Raw genomic sequence first — 15,449 nt, 5'->3', positions numbered from 1 at the left:
GAGACTTGCAGAGTTGGACAGAGCCAAGAATTTAGAGTGGAGCAGAGACCAAATTGTAGGCAAGGTTTAGGGGCTCACCTCTGTGGGCCACTAGCTTTGTGGTACATGTGTGGGTTAGGCCAGTTTAAGGGACTGGAGCAAGCAGGACAAGCAGATGAACACAAAGAAGGGAACTGCAGCAGAACTCGTTTTACAATATTACAGAAGGTGACAATCAAGTCATTTTGTCACTTTCCATGCTTTATAATGAGATGTATCTCCAGGCAAGAGAGGGTCATGGTTTTTAAAAAAACTATTGCTAAGTCTGTGAATTACAACTTTTACTGGATTTTAACTCTTTACATTTGTAAGAGGGTCAGCTTTTCAAAACATGTTCACTTCTATTAGCTCATTGGTTACTCCCAACATTCCTTTTCTATAGGTGAGGACAGTGCTCCATACAGAGGCTAAATGATACATTATACAGTTAGCAGTTAGTTGGAGGCAGAGCTGAGTTATAACATGGGCCTCCTGACCTCAATTCCCCTCCACTGGACCACAGAGCCAAATGTATGGCCTTCAGCCACCAGAGTCACCACCGAGCACTGGTAGGTGCTTGTGGGCTCTATCTAGAATAACGATCATAGTATTATTCTGTTTTCATGCTGCTGATGAAGACATAGCTGAGAATGGGTAATTTATAAGGAAAAAGAGGTTTAATGGACTCACAGTTCCATGTGACTAGGGAGGCCTCACAATCATGGCAGAAGGTAAAAGGCACATCTTACATGGCAGCAGGCGAGAGAGAATGAAAACGAAGTGAAAGGGTTTTCCCCTTATAAAACCATCAGGTCTCATGAGACTTATTCACTACCACGAGAACAGTATGGGGGAAACTGCACCCGTGATTCAGTTATCTCCCACCAGGTCCATCCTAGAGCACATGGGAATTATGGTAGCTACAATTCAAAATGAGATTTGGGTGGGGACACAGCCGGACCATATGAATCATCATCTAAATGAGAATCAGGTACCTTTTCCAATCCTGCAGAACCTCGGAGAAAGAAATTCCATTCAGCATCAGTTAGGGTTCCTTGCTGACGCATCATCTCAACACAGAGCATAAAGCTGTAGATGAGTTTATGTTGTTCAAAAAGTCCTCTTGAAACATTGACATAAGCAGTTAGAAGAGTTTGTTCTAGCAGTATGTCCAGGCGCTGTTGTAGATTTTCCGTCTTTACAGAAGTTTCAATGGTGGTATTGAACAACTGTGTGAAAGAGAGCTCTATCAACGTCTCTGATTTAATTCATTCTCTGTAGAGAAGAAAAAATCTCTGTCTCCCTTGTTCGCATTCAGTGAGTAAACGGCAGCATGGGAGATGAATACAGTAAGTCCTCAATGTGGCCGATAGGTTCTTGGAAACTGAGGCTTTAAGTGAAATTATGCACAGCAGGTCTTTGAATTATGAACAACCTTGCATTCAAAGTCATTTTGCTATTACACTGATGAGACCAAAAAAATTGATTTCATTATATGTCATTTTGCTTAACAAAGTCACAGTTTCCAAGAACCTATTCTCAGCATTAAGTGAGGACTTACTGTACTATGAAAAAGTCTAGAATTCATCCCAAAGTGATATATGATATTTGTTTTCTATACTCCCCTTTCTCTCCTATTTTTAAGAAATGGACTAATGCCAAGTTCTTGACAATATTCAAAAGCATCATCTTGATGTGAGACATGAAACTTTGGAAAATGGTGGTGAGCTGGCAGGACCAGTTTTTTAACATCTTCAACCCAGATTTGATAAACCCTGCATTTTGGGGTGAGAGATGTAAGAGCAAGGTAAGCTCATGCTTATTTCTTAGCACTTCCCCAAGATAATTCTTAGGGTGTAGAAATAATGTGCTAGAATTTTCCTTGAAATTTAAGAGAAACTGATTTTGGTGATTTTAAAGGAGATTTCTACCCTGTTTCCTACCTGTAAATTTTGAAAGGAGAATTACTAGCACAAAGGTGCCCCATATTATAAAGATATTGGTAAGGCAGTAGAGATGGTGGCATTGAGGGATTAGGCCTGACGTAGTCCTACCCATTTTCTGCAACTTCTAAGTGGAGTGGAAGGAAGATCAAAAATTTCTAAAGGTCCCAAGCTGTGTGAGGAAGCTGAGCAGAGCCTGAATATGTGGCCTTCCATGGAAGTCATGGAACAAGGAGGGATCTTGCAACAGAGACTCAGGGAAGTCCCACCAGGGCCCCGAGGAGCATGTGCTTGTGTCTCAGGATCTGCAGCCTGAGGGGTAAAGTGGGAAGGGAGGTAGTACCTGCCCAATCCCTGGGATCAAGATATATGTTCATGGTGAGGGCAGACCAATCAAAACAGACTGGCAGCTAGAAGCCCTCTAAGGACCAAAGCAGATCAGGGTCAAGACGTGTCCTCCACTACTTCCTAGAAATACTGTGCTGAGGCTGTGCAGGCCTCTCCTACCCACTTCTTCTACTAATAGGATGGAGCACAAAGGGAAAGGGCCTGATTGTGTCAGTCTCCTCACCAAAATAGGTCTCCATTCCCCCACGTTAAAAGGGCTTAGAGGAAGCCTACAATTATTGTAGGGAATTGGGAAAGTCCTTGTTGATTCTCCTGAAAGTTTGGTTGACAAGGGCAATAGAGTTTTGTTTTAACACACTCAGGAGAAAAGAGGACTCAGCCCTCTTTAACAACCTAACAAGAAGCATAGAGGTTAAAGCCCAGTGAATATGTGATAAATATGGTACCAAAATACAACCGGTAAATCTCAAAATTCTCTAAAGAATTTCACTGTGAAATGGGTTTGGTAGAGGGTATCCTGGCCAAGACTGTCATCTACAAATATGTTTTGGATTTCTGGTTTCCCTTCTAATCTGTAGAACTCCAGAGCTTTCATGATTCATCCAGTATCACTTTTACTTTCAGCCCAAGATATTTTAGGGCCTTTTCAATTTTATTTCTTGAAGGAGATTTTAAAACCTTGAAGAGCATAAATTCCAAAACACCCAGGATAAGAAAAGTATTATCAAAAAGTCATTTAGGTGGCATTACAGGATTTGGTAATCCTTATTTTGCTTGCGTTAATACCTGCCAACTAAAGGAAGGGAGCAGAGATATGAGAACCCAAACCCTTGCCTCTAGGAATTGAGGTTTGAACCCAGTACAGATGGCTTTTAAAGGCTGCTAAAATAAACATCTTGTTGAAAGACAGCCCAGGCCTATCTAAACAATTTGACTCCCATTTCTTTCAATTCCTCATTTCCATTCTCTCCTGGAAACAGAAATTGTTCCTGGACCTCCAACCATTATCAAGGGTACTAAATAAGACCTCTAGAGAAAAAATCAAGCTGTCATAAGAATTGTTTGACTATTTGAAGTTCAAGAAGAATTGTTGGAATGTTATATGCAGAGATCAAAACAGACTCTTCATTCATGAAACACTCATGAGCATTATGTGGCGCTAAGCACCATTGGGGATATGGGATGGGTAAGGCTTCATTTTTGCCTCCTGGGAGTTCAGGCTCCAGCAGGAGAGAGAAGAAAACCACACAAGGCAACGTGGGGTACATTATGCCAGATGAAGCATATCAAATGTTTTGGATAAAGACTGCTGAAACTGTTTGCTACTCTTCCCATTGAGAGGTGGAGTCTAAATCTCCTTCTCTCAAACCTGGACTATCCTAGTGATTTGACTGACCACAAGACTGTAGCCGAATTGATGTTGCATGAAATCCAAGATTAGGTCAGAAGTCCTAGAGCTCCCATCTTGGTTTCTTTGAACATTTACTTTGGGGAGAGGCCTTCTTGGAACCCAGTTGCCCTGCAGTGAGAAACCCAAGCCACATAGAGAGGCCACTGCAGGTGCCATGGGTGACAGCCCAGCCATGTGAGTCAGCCATTTTGGACGTTCATTCCAGTCAGCCTCTAAATGTTTGCAGCCCCAGTAGCAGGCTTTGGTGGAGAAGGTGGCATTTGGGTTGGGAGGAAGGGCATTCCAAACAGAGGGAGTGTCAGAAACACAAAAGCATCCAGTTAGTCTTGGGAATGTAAATGGATCAATTTGGCTGTTGCACAGGAGTTGTGAGAAATGTGACTGGAGAGATGAAACAGGGACAGGCTGGATGTGGCTTTGAATTCCAGGCTATAGAGTCTAAATTGTGTTGATGGGCAATATCTGTGAAAATTCATTTAGGACCTAGGTCTGTGGAACAGTGTTTTGAAAACACTAGGCCTAGACTGGCCTGGCTTCCAGGTGTGTGAGCCAGCATTGACTATACAGGGGCATATAACAGGAAATAGAGATGTGTTGCAGGGAAAGAGTTTTATGTTTACTATTCTCCACTGTTTTCTACTGAGTGGCACGTATGGAGGGAGAGGCCTTTGTTGACTGAGTTATGTCATGGGTAGGGTATAAGCATGGATGAACAGAAAAGTAAGAGTAAGTTAAACTGTTTTGCCCAGAAAAGGAGATAGCACTGCCAAGAGGGAGTAGGAGCTGATGGGAAGACTGAGCCTGGGAGGCTGTGGTTGGGTGGGCTGAGAGGAGGCCTCTGGCCCCTGAGAGAACCTCTGGAGTGAACCTCTGGAGAGAACCTCTGATGCAGATGCTTGGTAAGTCTTGCTGTGTAGTGAGTAATGCAAACTCTCTGTCTTCCCTGGAAGTCTTTAGCAAAATTGACATCGCCTGCTGAAGCTTTGTGGCATTGAATTTGCTTTTGGAAAAAACGAATGCTGCTACAAAGAGGATAAGGAGTGAAAACATCCTACTCACGAGACAGCAGATGAAATTCAACTGTGAATATGAGATAAAGAAGAGAGGGTGAAATAAAACAAGAGTCTCATAGTCATATGGTGAAAGTGGGACAGAAACAAAGGAAAGAGATCCCTGTAAGTCAAAAGTGGACGCAGGGAAGGAAGAGGGACAGGTTGTTGCATAAAAGGTTTGGGAAATAAAAGATACTTAAACCAATTTGATTAAGGTCAGTGCTGTTCGGACTTGAGATACAACAGAAAACACTAACAGTGGAAAGGAATCTAGATTACTGCAGAGGATGTCTAAAGAAATGGGACTGAGCTGTGACTCTTAAGAAAGAAAGGCAGGCATGAAGGAAAATAAGCATGCTAGTTAGTTAAGGAAGTCAGGAGCAAATGAAACTTGCAAAGCAGCTTTCTTCTCTTCCTCTACAGTGTTCTGTGCATACTGGGCAATCAAATCTTTAAAAAAATTCTAAATTGTATATATACACACACATATATATAAAAAATAATCACTAACTCTATTCTAAAAACCGCATCTTTGGAAGGGCTGGTGAAACCACTCTTTTTTTAAAATTAAAAAAAATTTTTTTTGAGACAGAGTCTTGCTCTGTCACCCAGGCTGGAGTACAGTGGCACGATCTTGGCACATTGAAACATCCACCTCCTGGGTTCAAGCAATTCTCCCGCTCCAGCCTCCCGAGTAGCTGGGATTACAGGCACCCGCCACTATGCCTGGCTAATTTTTGTATTTTTCGTAGAGATGGGATTTCCCCATGTTGGCCAGGGTAATTCCTGACCTCAGGTGATCCACCCACCTCGGCCTCCCAAAGTGCTGGGATTACAGGTGTGAGCCACTATGCCTGACTGGAACCACTCTTGAACCATGTGTGCACCTGGGAGATTCTACCTGATAACTAGACTTATGGCTTGTGTGAGGTAAGAAGTAATTCAACAGGTGTAATAGAGGCCAAAGAGATGACTTTCATTAACAACAAGAACACACTTACCTGTTTAAAATATTTTAATGAATACTGGTACATAGGATCTATTTCTGAGAGGCTTGCAATGACAAAGTACATTACAGAGCCTTGAGTGGCCACTGGGCGATACTTCTCACGAGCCACATTGATCATCTGCTCAGTGGACTCTGCTTCTTCCAGCCTGGTTTTAATGGCACCAGAAGTGATCTGAATAAACATACAATAACAAGTTCTTAGGGATCTGTTCCAGAAAAATAGTGGGACATCTGGAATGTATCCAGTTAGGTCTAGGGAAGAAATAAGGATAGAATGAGTTGGTGATTATAGTAAGGGGTCCCCAGGTGGAATGACTGAGTCTCAGAGTTCATTGACCTTTCTTCCTTCCAGAGTTAGGAATAGGCAGAGAGTGGCAAGCAATACAAGTAGCTTTGAAAACATAGAAGCAGCACGTCTCTGAGACTCAATCTGAGTTACTCCTGCAATGCAAACACTATCGTGGCACTCTGAATTGCTCCCGAACTTCTTTGTGAGCAGTCCAGGGCTCGCACAATGAATGAAGGAATGAAAGGAGAAGGGATACCCAGGAAAATGCCCGAAAGAAGGGAGTAGAGAGTGGCTTGGAGGCAGTGAGTGGCACCACATCCCTCCCTGGAATAACAAGGGTGACTAATATTCTTGTTCTTTACCTAGTATTCCCAGGTATAGACATATGGGATAGAAGCTGTTGTTTGTGGAGGATTATAACCCTAAGTGAGTTAGAGATGCTTTCAAGGTCTTTTGGTTTTCTGCATTTTGGGTTTGTGGGTCTGGGGAGCCCTCTGCCCAGTGTACTTTCAAGATTCCTTTCTCTGTATCTCTCAGTCTCTCTCTTTCTACTGCTGTCTGTCCCTGCCTCCTCTCCCTTCCCCCACTGTTTTTCAGAGGTGGATATCCCTAGGTTGGGAGATCCTTTTGTCTCTAGAAAGTCAAAGGGTCTAGAGCAGGGACCATGAAAAATCATCAAGGGAACTGACTGCTCAGTATTTGCTCCATCAAAGCTAAAAGGAATCATCAAGTTCCTGTATAGACCAGTGCTTTTCAATGGAAATAGAATGTGAGCCACATAATCATACATTTTCTAAATTTATTAAAAATAAAAAATAAGTGACATTAATTTTAATAATATATTTTTAATATACCTCAAATATTTTATCAACATATAATCCACATGAAAGTTACTGAGATATTTTGTTTCTTCGGATTTAGCCCTTGAAATCTGTTGTGTATTTTACACTACCAACACATCTTAATTCAGGTTAGCCATATTTGAAGTGCTCAACGGCCACCTATGGCTAGTGGCTACCTACCATAATAAAGAGTGTAAGTCTAGACTGTTTACCCCAGCCCACCAGGAAAGGGAGGGGAAGGATTCAGTGCAGACGCTGTTTCCAGGAATCAGAAAGTTCAAACTCTCCCTGTAATATCCCCTCAGGGAGCCGAAGGGGAAATAAAGGGCAGAATTGAGTAGGAAACCCCTATCTTAATATGGGACTCAACTAAAGCTTTCAAATCCAAGTAGAAAAAAAAAAGTTGATATGGGAGCAGCTGGTGGATCATGCAGGCCCACTAACAAATAATTCTTTATGTCTTAGGGAGCACAAGGCACTGATAATGTAGAACCCAGGGCTAAAGAGAAGGAAAGTGGATCGTTTTCTTCTCTTTGCCAAAGAATATTAGAATACTATATGCCTCTGTTGAGTTTGGCAACTACTTGTAGACACTATGCCCTACAGACTTGAGGTTTCAGCCACGTTTAGAGAATATAAGACATATTTTTATGTAAGGATTCTGAGAGTTGAGAGGCATATAAACTGTAGCCAAGAAGTGGCAGGAAATGCAGCCAAAGATCAGGTTGATCCCTGCTCTATAGAAAGGATGACTCCAAGGCAGCTCCTTGCAAAACAAATAAACCAGCTTATAGATAAAGATGGCAGTCATTGCATGTGTATCTACCTTCACTTCCTACTGAAGCTACATTAAAATTGTAGGAAAAGGCTTAAAAATGCAGAGTAAACCCATAAAGATAGGAAGAATGGGAGAGGAAATATCAATGAATTCTGGGAACTGAAAAGCAGACAGAAGGGTGGCAATGACTTAGCACACCCATAAAAATGGATTCCTACACTGGCAAAAGTGGATAGCCATGAACTCACCCAATTTATAAAACAGAATCCTCCTCAAAGGCTTAAGAATTAGTGCAAGAAGCACTCTTGGAAGTGGGAAGGGCTTAAAATAAGAATTGGTGGTAGGACTCCCCAGGTCATCTTCCTACGCCACCCACGGCCAGGGGTTTGTCCCTTTCTCATCCTGGCAGAAAAAATAGAAATTTCCTTTGGAGAAAGTAAAACAGAGGGATTTTTGACGGAAGGAAGGAACTAAAACAGAGTGACTGGGTGACTGTATGCACACTGGATGCTGAGACCCTAGCCCTTCTTCTCCTCTCAGACCCCAAATACTTAGAGCCAGATCTTCACCCTTAGGCAATGTTAACATTTATTATAATCAGGATATAACTACAGTGGGAGGCCAGAGGATGGGAAGGGGTGTGTGTGTGTGTGTGTGTGTGTGTGTGTGTGTTGGGGTACAGATTAAGATGCAAAATGAAAGTAGCTGCTTTGGCTGGCACAGTGATTCATTCCTGTAATTCCAACACTTTGGGAGGTCAAGGCAGGGGGATTGCTTGAGGCTAGGAGTTTAAGACTAGCCTGGGCAACATAGTGAGACACTGTCTCTACAAAAAATAAAAAATAAAAAAGTCAAAAATTAGTTGGGCATGGTGTTGTGCATTTGTGGTCCCAGATATTCAGGAGGCTGATGGAGGAGGATGGGTTGAACCCGGGAGATAAAGGCTGAAGTGAGTCATGATCATGCCACTGCACTCCAGCCCGGGTGACAGAGCGATACCCTGTCTCAAAACAAAACAAAACAAAACAAAACAAAATAAAAAACAAAAAATAAAAAATCAAGAAAGCTGCCTCTGTGAAGGGAGGCATGGGTGGCTGGTGGGAAGAGAAGGCAGGGAATGCTATTTTTCGTAATAAGCCTTATAGAAATATTTCATTCTTTAAAGAGTTGGCATGTAAAACTTTGCTAAAAATAAAAACAAGTGGGTTAACAGACAACTGCCAGGAATAAAAATCCCAAGGAAGAATAAACGAGAGGAGGATAAAGAGATCTATGAACAAAAAAGCTAAAGGAGAGAGGAAGAAAACAGAGGCCCCAAATTACTTGCTTATTACTGTTTTAATACTGCAATCTCAAGGGCGGTACGACATAAAGCAGTCAACCAGTTTTGATGTCAACAAAAGCAAAAAAGATAACCTATGTGCTTCTGGCTTAATAAAGTCAAGGGGATGTTATTTTAGTAAATTATTTTGTTTCTCACAAGTGGATGAAAATCATTTTGTAAGCTGTGTTCTTAGTAAACACTCCTTAAATGATGGTTTGAATCTGAGAAATAATGTACTGAAGAATTTTAAGTTTAAGGTAAAACTTCATCTTACTATCAACATGTTTTTGTTGAGTACCAATTGTGTGCAACCACCATGTGTAATCCTTGGAGAAGGAATATCAAAATGAACTATTCACAGATTCCCACTGCAGAGAACTTAACAACCCAAGAGAAGAGATAAGCCATGTAATTGGATAACTGTGACATAGGGTAAATAGTGACAAGTGCTGTAGTAGAGATTCAGATAAGACACTACAGAAATTCTGAGGAGGAGGAAGTTAGTTCCAACTGGGAATATCAGAGAGAGGCTTCCTGCAGGTGATGGCATTCATATGAAAGTTTGTTGTGTTTGTTCCTTTCAATTTATATCTTGTCCCAGTTCTTTACATTATGTGTTTTATTTAAGAAATGCAGACAAGACAAGAGGAGCGGTGGTCTACAGTTTCTCCAAGTTTCTGTGGTTGGCAAGGAGCCCTGACAGGCAGGCACCCATCTGTGTGTCCATGGAAGCCCAGTGTGGCCCCCGTCTTGCTTTAAAAGCCCTTACAGGACCCTCAAAGGCTGTAGTTATAACTTTTGAAGTAACATACTTTCCATAAATACTAAAAATATTTTACTTGCCTTTGAATCCTGCAGTGTGTCAATAAGTTCTTCATTGTCCAGAATATTTCCTTCAGAGGTAAAGAGCATTCTCAGGATTTTCTCTTCGATAGTTTTCAACTGGTTTTTATCAGTGTTGATCCTCACGATGAGCTTGATTCTTTGTTCTTCCAACTTGGGTTTTTCAAGTCGCACCACATCACTAAAACCAAAGTTCAGATACCTAAATTATGTCTCTGCCAGTGCCTCAAAGTTGCTTCTATTTTTCTTTCTCTGTTTGTAATTGTTCTTATTCTTAATACTATTTAGCTGAGCATTAATGCTGATGGCCGAATCTGAATGCATACCATGTCTCTTTTGCTGGGTTTACACAGAAGCTTCTGACTCAGCTACATGTCAATTCTGATCCTTTATCTTGTATTTTAGAGATGCCTGCTACTGAAGTTTCCATACCTTCCGCTCATCTCTTAGGAAGACCTGCTTAATACTTGATCTCTCTAATCATTCAATTTCTATCTCTAATGCTTGCTTGTGCTAAGAAGAAAATGGTGCCTGGAATATTTATGATGCCTTGAATATTCTTTCTGTACTAACATGGGAGATTCTGAAATCACATCACCTTCATGAAATGATTTTTGATTGCATATGAAAAAGGAGCCTTACCTCCAGCTTCACCCTTGTATAAACATGTGAATTTATATCTCCCTTCACTTGTTCTTTCACAATTTGCTCCCAGTCTCCATTTGCAAGAGTTAATCTTTATTAAGCACTACTCAATGCAATGCACCTTGCTAAGAGTTTTATGTGGATTATCTATTAATCCTTTGAATGCCCCCATAAGGTGGGCACTGTGGTTATCACTCCCAGCTTGCAGATGCACAAACAGACTCTAGTGGGTCACTTCCTGAGATCACATGGCTATGAGAAGCTGGGCTTGTGCCTGGGTCTGCTGGCTCCAGCATGCACTGTTACTAGTGTGCTGCCTCAAGTAACAACCCATTATTTACTTGTTACATGCAGAATTCAGACACCTTGAAATTATTATATAAAGAATATTAAAAATCATAACCTCAAATTCAATTGTTTAAATAAGTTTTTCAGAAGACAGTAGTTTAAGGAATATTTTAAGATAAAGGTGAGCTCAGGAAACAGTTTGAGGGAAACACTAATCAAATTAGTCAAGTTAAGAATCAAAAGAGCGGAGCAAGATGGCCGAATAGGAACAGCTCCAGTCTCCAACTCCCAGCGTGAGCGACACAGAAGACCGGTGATTTCTGCATTTTCAACTGAGGTACTGGGTTCATCTCACTGGGGAGTGCCGGACGATCGGTGCTGGTCAGCTGCTGCAGCCCGACCAGCGAGAGCTGAAGCAGGGCGAGGCATCGCCTCACCTGGGAAGCGCAAGGGGGAAGGGAATCCCTTTTCCTAGCCAGGGGAACTGAGACACACAACACCTGGAAAATCGGGTAACTCCCACCCCAATATTGCGCTTTAAGCAACCAGGCACACCAGGAGATCATATCCCACACCTGGCCGGGAGGGTCCCACGCCCACGGAGCCTCCCTCATTGCTAGCACAGCAGTCTGTGATCTACCGGCAAGGCAGCAGCGAGGCTGGGGGAGGGGCACCCGCCATTGCTGAGGCTTAAGTAGGTAAACAAAGCTGCTGGGAAGCTCCAACTGGGTGGAGCTCACAGCAGCTCAAGGAAACCTGCCTGTCTCTGTAGACTCCACCTCTGGGGACAGGGCACAGCTACACAACAACAACAACAACAACAAAAAAGCAGCAGAAACCTCTGCAGACGCAAACGACTCTGTCTGACAGCTTTGAAGAGAGCAGTGGATCTCCCAACACGGAGGTTGAGATCTGAGAAGGGACAGACTGCCTGCTCAAGTGGGTCCCTGACCCCTGAGTAGCCTAACTGGGAGACATCCCCCACTAGGGGCAGTCTGACACCCCACACCTCACAGGGTGGAGTACACCCCTGAGAGGAAGTTTCCAAAGCAAGAATCAGACAGGTACACTCGCTGTTCAGCAATATTCTATCTTCTGCAGCCTCTGCTGCTGATACCCAGGCAAACAGGGTCTGGAGTGGACCTCAAGCAATCTCCAACAGACCTACAGCTGAGGGTCCTGACTGTTAGAAGGAAAACTATCAAACAGGAAGGACACCTACACCAAAACCCCATCAGTACATCACCATCATCAAAGACCAGAGGCAGATAAAACCACAAAGATGGGGAAAAAGCAGGGCAGAAAAGCTGGAAATTCAAAAAATAAGAGCACATCTCCCCCGGCAAAGGAGCGCAGCTCATCGCCAGCAACGGATCAAAGCTGGACGGAGAATGACTTTGACGAGATGAGAGAAGAAGGCTTCAGTCCATCAAATTTCTCAGAGCTAAAGGAGGAATTACGTACCCAGCGCAAAGAAACTAAAAATCTTGAAAAAAAAGTGGAAGAATTGACAGCTAGAGTAATTAATGCAGAGAAGGTCATAAACGAAATGAAAGAGATGAAAACCATGACACGAGAAATACGTGACAAATGCACAAGCTTCAGTAACCGACTTGATCAACTGGAAGAAAGAGTATCAGCGATTGAGGATCAAATGAATGAAATGAAGCGAGAAGAGAAACCAAAAGAAAAAAGAAGAAAAAGAAATGAACAAAGCCTGCAAGAAGTATGGGATTATGTAAAAAGACCAAATCTACGTCTGATTGGGGTGCCTGAAAGTGAGGGGGAAAATGGAACCAAGTTGGAAAACACTCTTCAGGATATCATCCAGGAGAACTTCCCCAACCTAGTAGGGCAGGCCAACATTCAAATCCAGGAAATACAGAGAACGCCACAAAGATACTCCTCGAGAAGAGCAACTCCAAGACACAGAATTGCCAGATTCACCAAAGTTGAAATGAAGGAAAAAATCTTAAGGGCAGCCAGAGAGAAAGGTCGGGTTACCCACAAAGGGAAGCCCATCAGACTCACAGCAGATCTCTCGGCAGAAACTCTACAAGCCAGAAGAGAGTGGGGGCCAATATTCAACATTCTTAAAGAAAAGAATTTTCAACCCAGAATTTCATATCCAGCCAAACTAAGTTTCATAAGTGAAGGAGAAATAAAATCCTTTACAGATAAGCAAATGCTTAGAGATTTTGTCACCACTAGGCCTGCCTTACAAGAGACCCTGAAGGAAGCACTAAACATGGAAAGGAACAACCGGTACCAGCCATTGCAAAAACATGCCAAAATGTAAAGACCATCGAGGCTAGGAAGAAACTGCATCAACTAACGAGCAAAATAACCAGTTAATATCATAATGGCAGGATCAAGTTCACACATAACAATCTTAACCTTAAATGTAAATGGACTAAATGCTCCAATTAAGAGACACAGACTGGCAAACTGGATAAAGAGTCAAGACCCATCAGTCTGCTGTATTCAGGAGACCCATCTCACACGCAGAGACATACATAGGCTCAAAATAAAGGGATGGAGGAAGATTTACCAAGCAAATGGAGAACAAAAAAAAGCGGGGGTTGTAATCCTAGTCTCTGATAAAACAGACTTTAAACCATCAAAGATCAAAAGAGACAAAGAAGGCCATTACATAATGGTAAAGGGATCAATTCAACAGGAAGAGCTAACTATCCTAAATATATATGCACCCAATACAGGAGCACCCAGATTCATAAAGCAAGTCCTTAGAGACTTACAAAGAGACTTAGACTCCCATACAATAATAATGGGAGACTTCAACACTCCACTGTCAACATTAGACAGATCAACGAGACAAAAAGTTAACAAGGATATCCAGGAATTGAACTCATCTCTGCAGCAAGCAGACCTAATAGACATCTATAGAACTCTCCACCCCAAATCAACAGAATATACATTCTTCTCAGCACCACATCGTACTTACTCCAAAATTGACCATATAATTGGAAGTAAAGCACTCCTCAGCAAATGTACAAGAACAGAAATTATAACAAACTGTCTCTCAGACCACAGTGCAATCAAACTAGAACTCAGGACTAAGAAACTCAATCAAAACCGCTCAACTACATGGAAACTGAACAACCTGCTCCTGAATGACTACTGGGTACATAACGAAATGAAGGCAGAAATAAAGATGTTCTTTGAAACCAATGAGAACAAAGATACAACATACCAGAATCTCTGGGACACATTTAAAGCAGTGTGTAGAGGGAAATTTATAGCACTAAATGCCCACAAGAGAAAGCAGGAAAGATCTAAAATTGACACTCTAACATCGCAATTAAAAGAACTAGAGAAGCAAGAGCAAACACATTCGAAAGCTAGCAGAAGGCTAGAAATAACTAAGATCAGAGCAGAACTGAAGGAGATAGAGACACAAAAAACCCTCCAAAAAATCAATGAATCCAGGAGTTGGTTTTTTGAAAAGATCAACAAAATTGACAGACCACTAGCAAGACTAATAAAGAAGAAAAGAGAGAAGAATCATATCGACGCAATTAAAAATGATAAAGGGGATATCACCACCGACCCCACAGAAATACAAACTACCATCAGAGAATACTATAAACACCTCTACGCAAATAAACTGGAAAACCTAGAAGAAATGGATAATTTCCTGGACACTTACACTCTTCCAAGACTAAACCAGGAAGAAGTTGAATCCCTGAATAGACCAATAGTAGGCTCTGAAATTGAGGCAATAATTAATAGCCTACCAACCAAAAAAAGTCCAGGACCAGATGGATTCACAGCTGAATTCTACCAGAGGTATAAGGAGGAGTTGGTACCATTCCTTCTGAAACTATTCCAATCAACAGAAAAAGAGGGAATCCTCCCTAACTCATTTTATGAGGCCAACATCATCCTGATACCAAAGCCTGGCAGAGACACAACAAAAAAAGAGAATTTTAGACCAATATCCCTGATGAACATCGATGCAAAAATCCTCAATAAAATACTGGCAAACCGGATTCAACAACACATCAAAAAGCTTATCCACCATGATCAAGTGGGCTTCATCCCTGGGATGCAAGGCTGGTTCAACATTCGCAGATCAATAAACATAATCCAGCATATAAACAGAACCAAAGACAAGAACCACATGATTATCTCAATAGATGCAGAAAAGGCTTTTGACAAAATTCAACAGCCCTTCATGCTAAAAACGCTCAATAAATTCGGTATTGATGGAACGTACCTCAAAATAATAAGAGCTATTTATGACAAACCCACAGCCAATATCATACTGAATGGGCAAAAACTGGAAAAATTCCCTTTGAAAACTGGCACAAGACAGGGATGCCCTCTCTCACCACTCCTATTCAACATAGTGTTGGAAGTTCTGGCTAGGGCAATTAGGCAAGAGAAAGAAATCAGGGGTATTCAGTTAGGAAAAGAAGAAGTCAAATTGTCCCTGTTTGCAGATGACATGATTGTATATTTAGAAAACCCCATTGTCTCAGCCCAAAATCTCCTTAAGCTGATAAGCAACTTCAGCAAAGTCTCAGGATACAAAATTAATGTGCAAAAATCACAAGCATTCTTATACACCAGTAACAGACAAACACAGAGCCAAATCATGAATGAACTTCCATTCACAATTGCTTCAAAGAGAAT

At 41.8% G+C, this 15,449-nt stretch overlaps 1 protein-coding gene across 1 annotated transcript in view; it reads right to left on the bottom strand.

Annotated features, from left to right (window-relative positions):
* DNAH6 (dynein axonemal heavy chain 6) overlaps positions 1–15,449 on the bottom strand; it is a 326,626-nt gene that overhangs the window by 96,329 nt on the left and 214,848 nt on the right. Inside the window, exons 59-61 of the mRNA XM_025353865.1 lie at positions 9,858–10,038; positions 5,774–5,953; positions 1,014–1,247 (exon numbers count right to left, since the gene is read on the bottom strand). Coding sequence (XP_025209650.1) covers positions 1,014–1,247; positions 5,774–5,953; positions 9,858–10,038 — 595 coding nt within the window. The remainder of the gene's footprint in view (positions 1–1,013; positions 1,248–5,773; positions 5,954–9,857; positions 10,039–15,449) is intronic.

This window comes from Theropithecus gelada, chromosome 13, assembly GCF_003255815.1.
Source record: "Theropithecus gelada isolate Dixy chromosome 13, Tgel_1.0, whole genome shotgun sequence".
NCBI lineage: Eukaryota > Metazoa > Chordata > Mammalia > Primates > Cercopithecidae > Theropithecus > Theropithecus gelada.
This window is presented reverse-complemented; position numbering and strand designations above follow the sequence as displayed.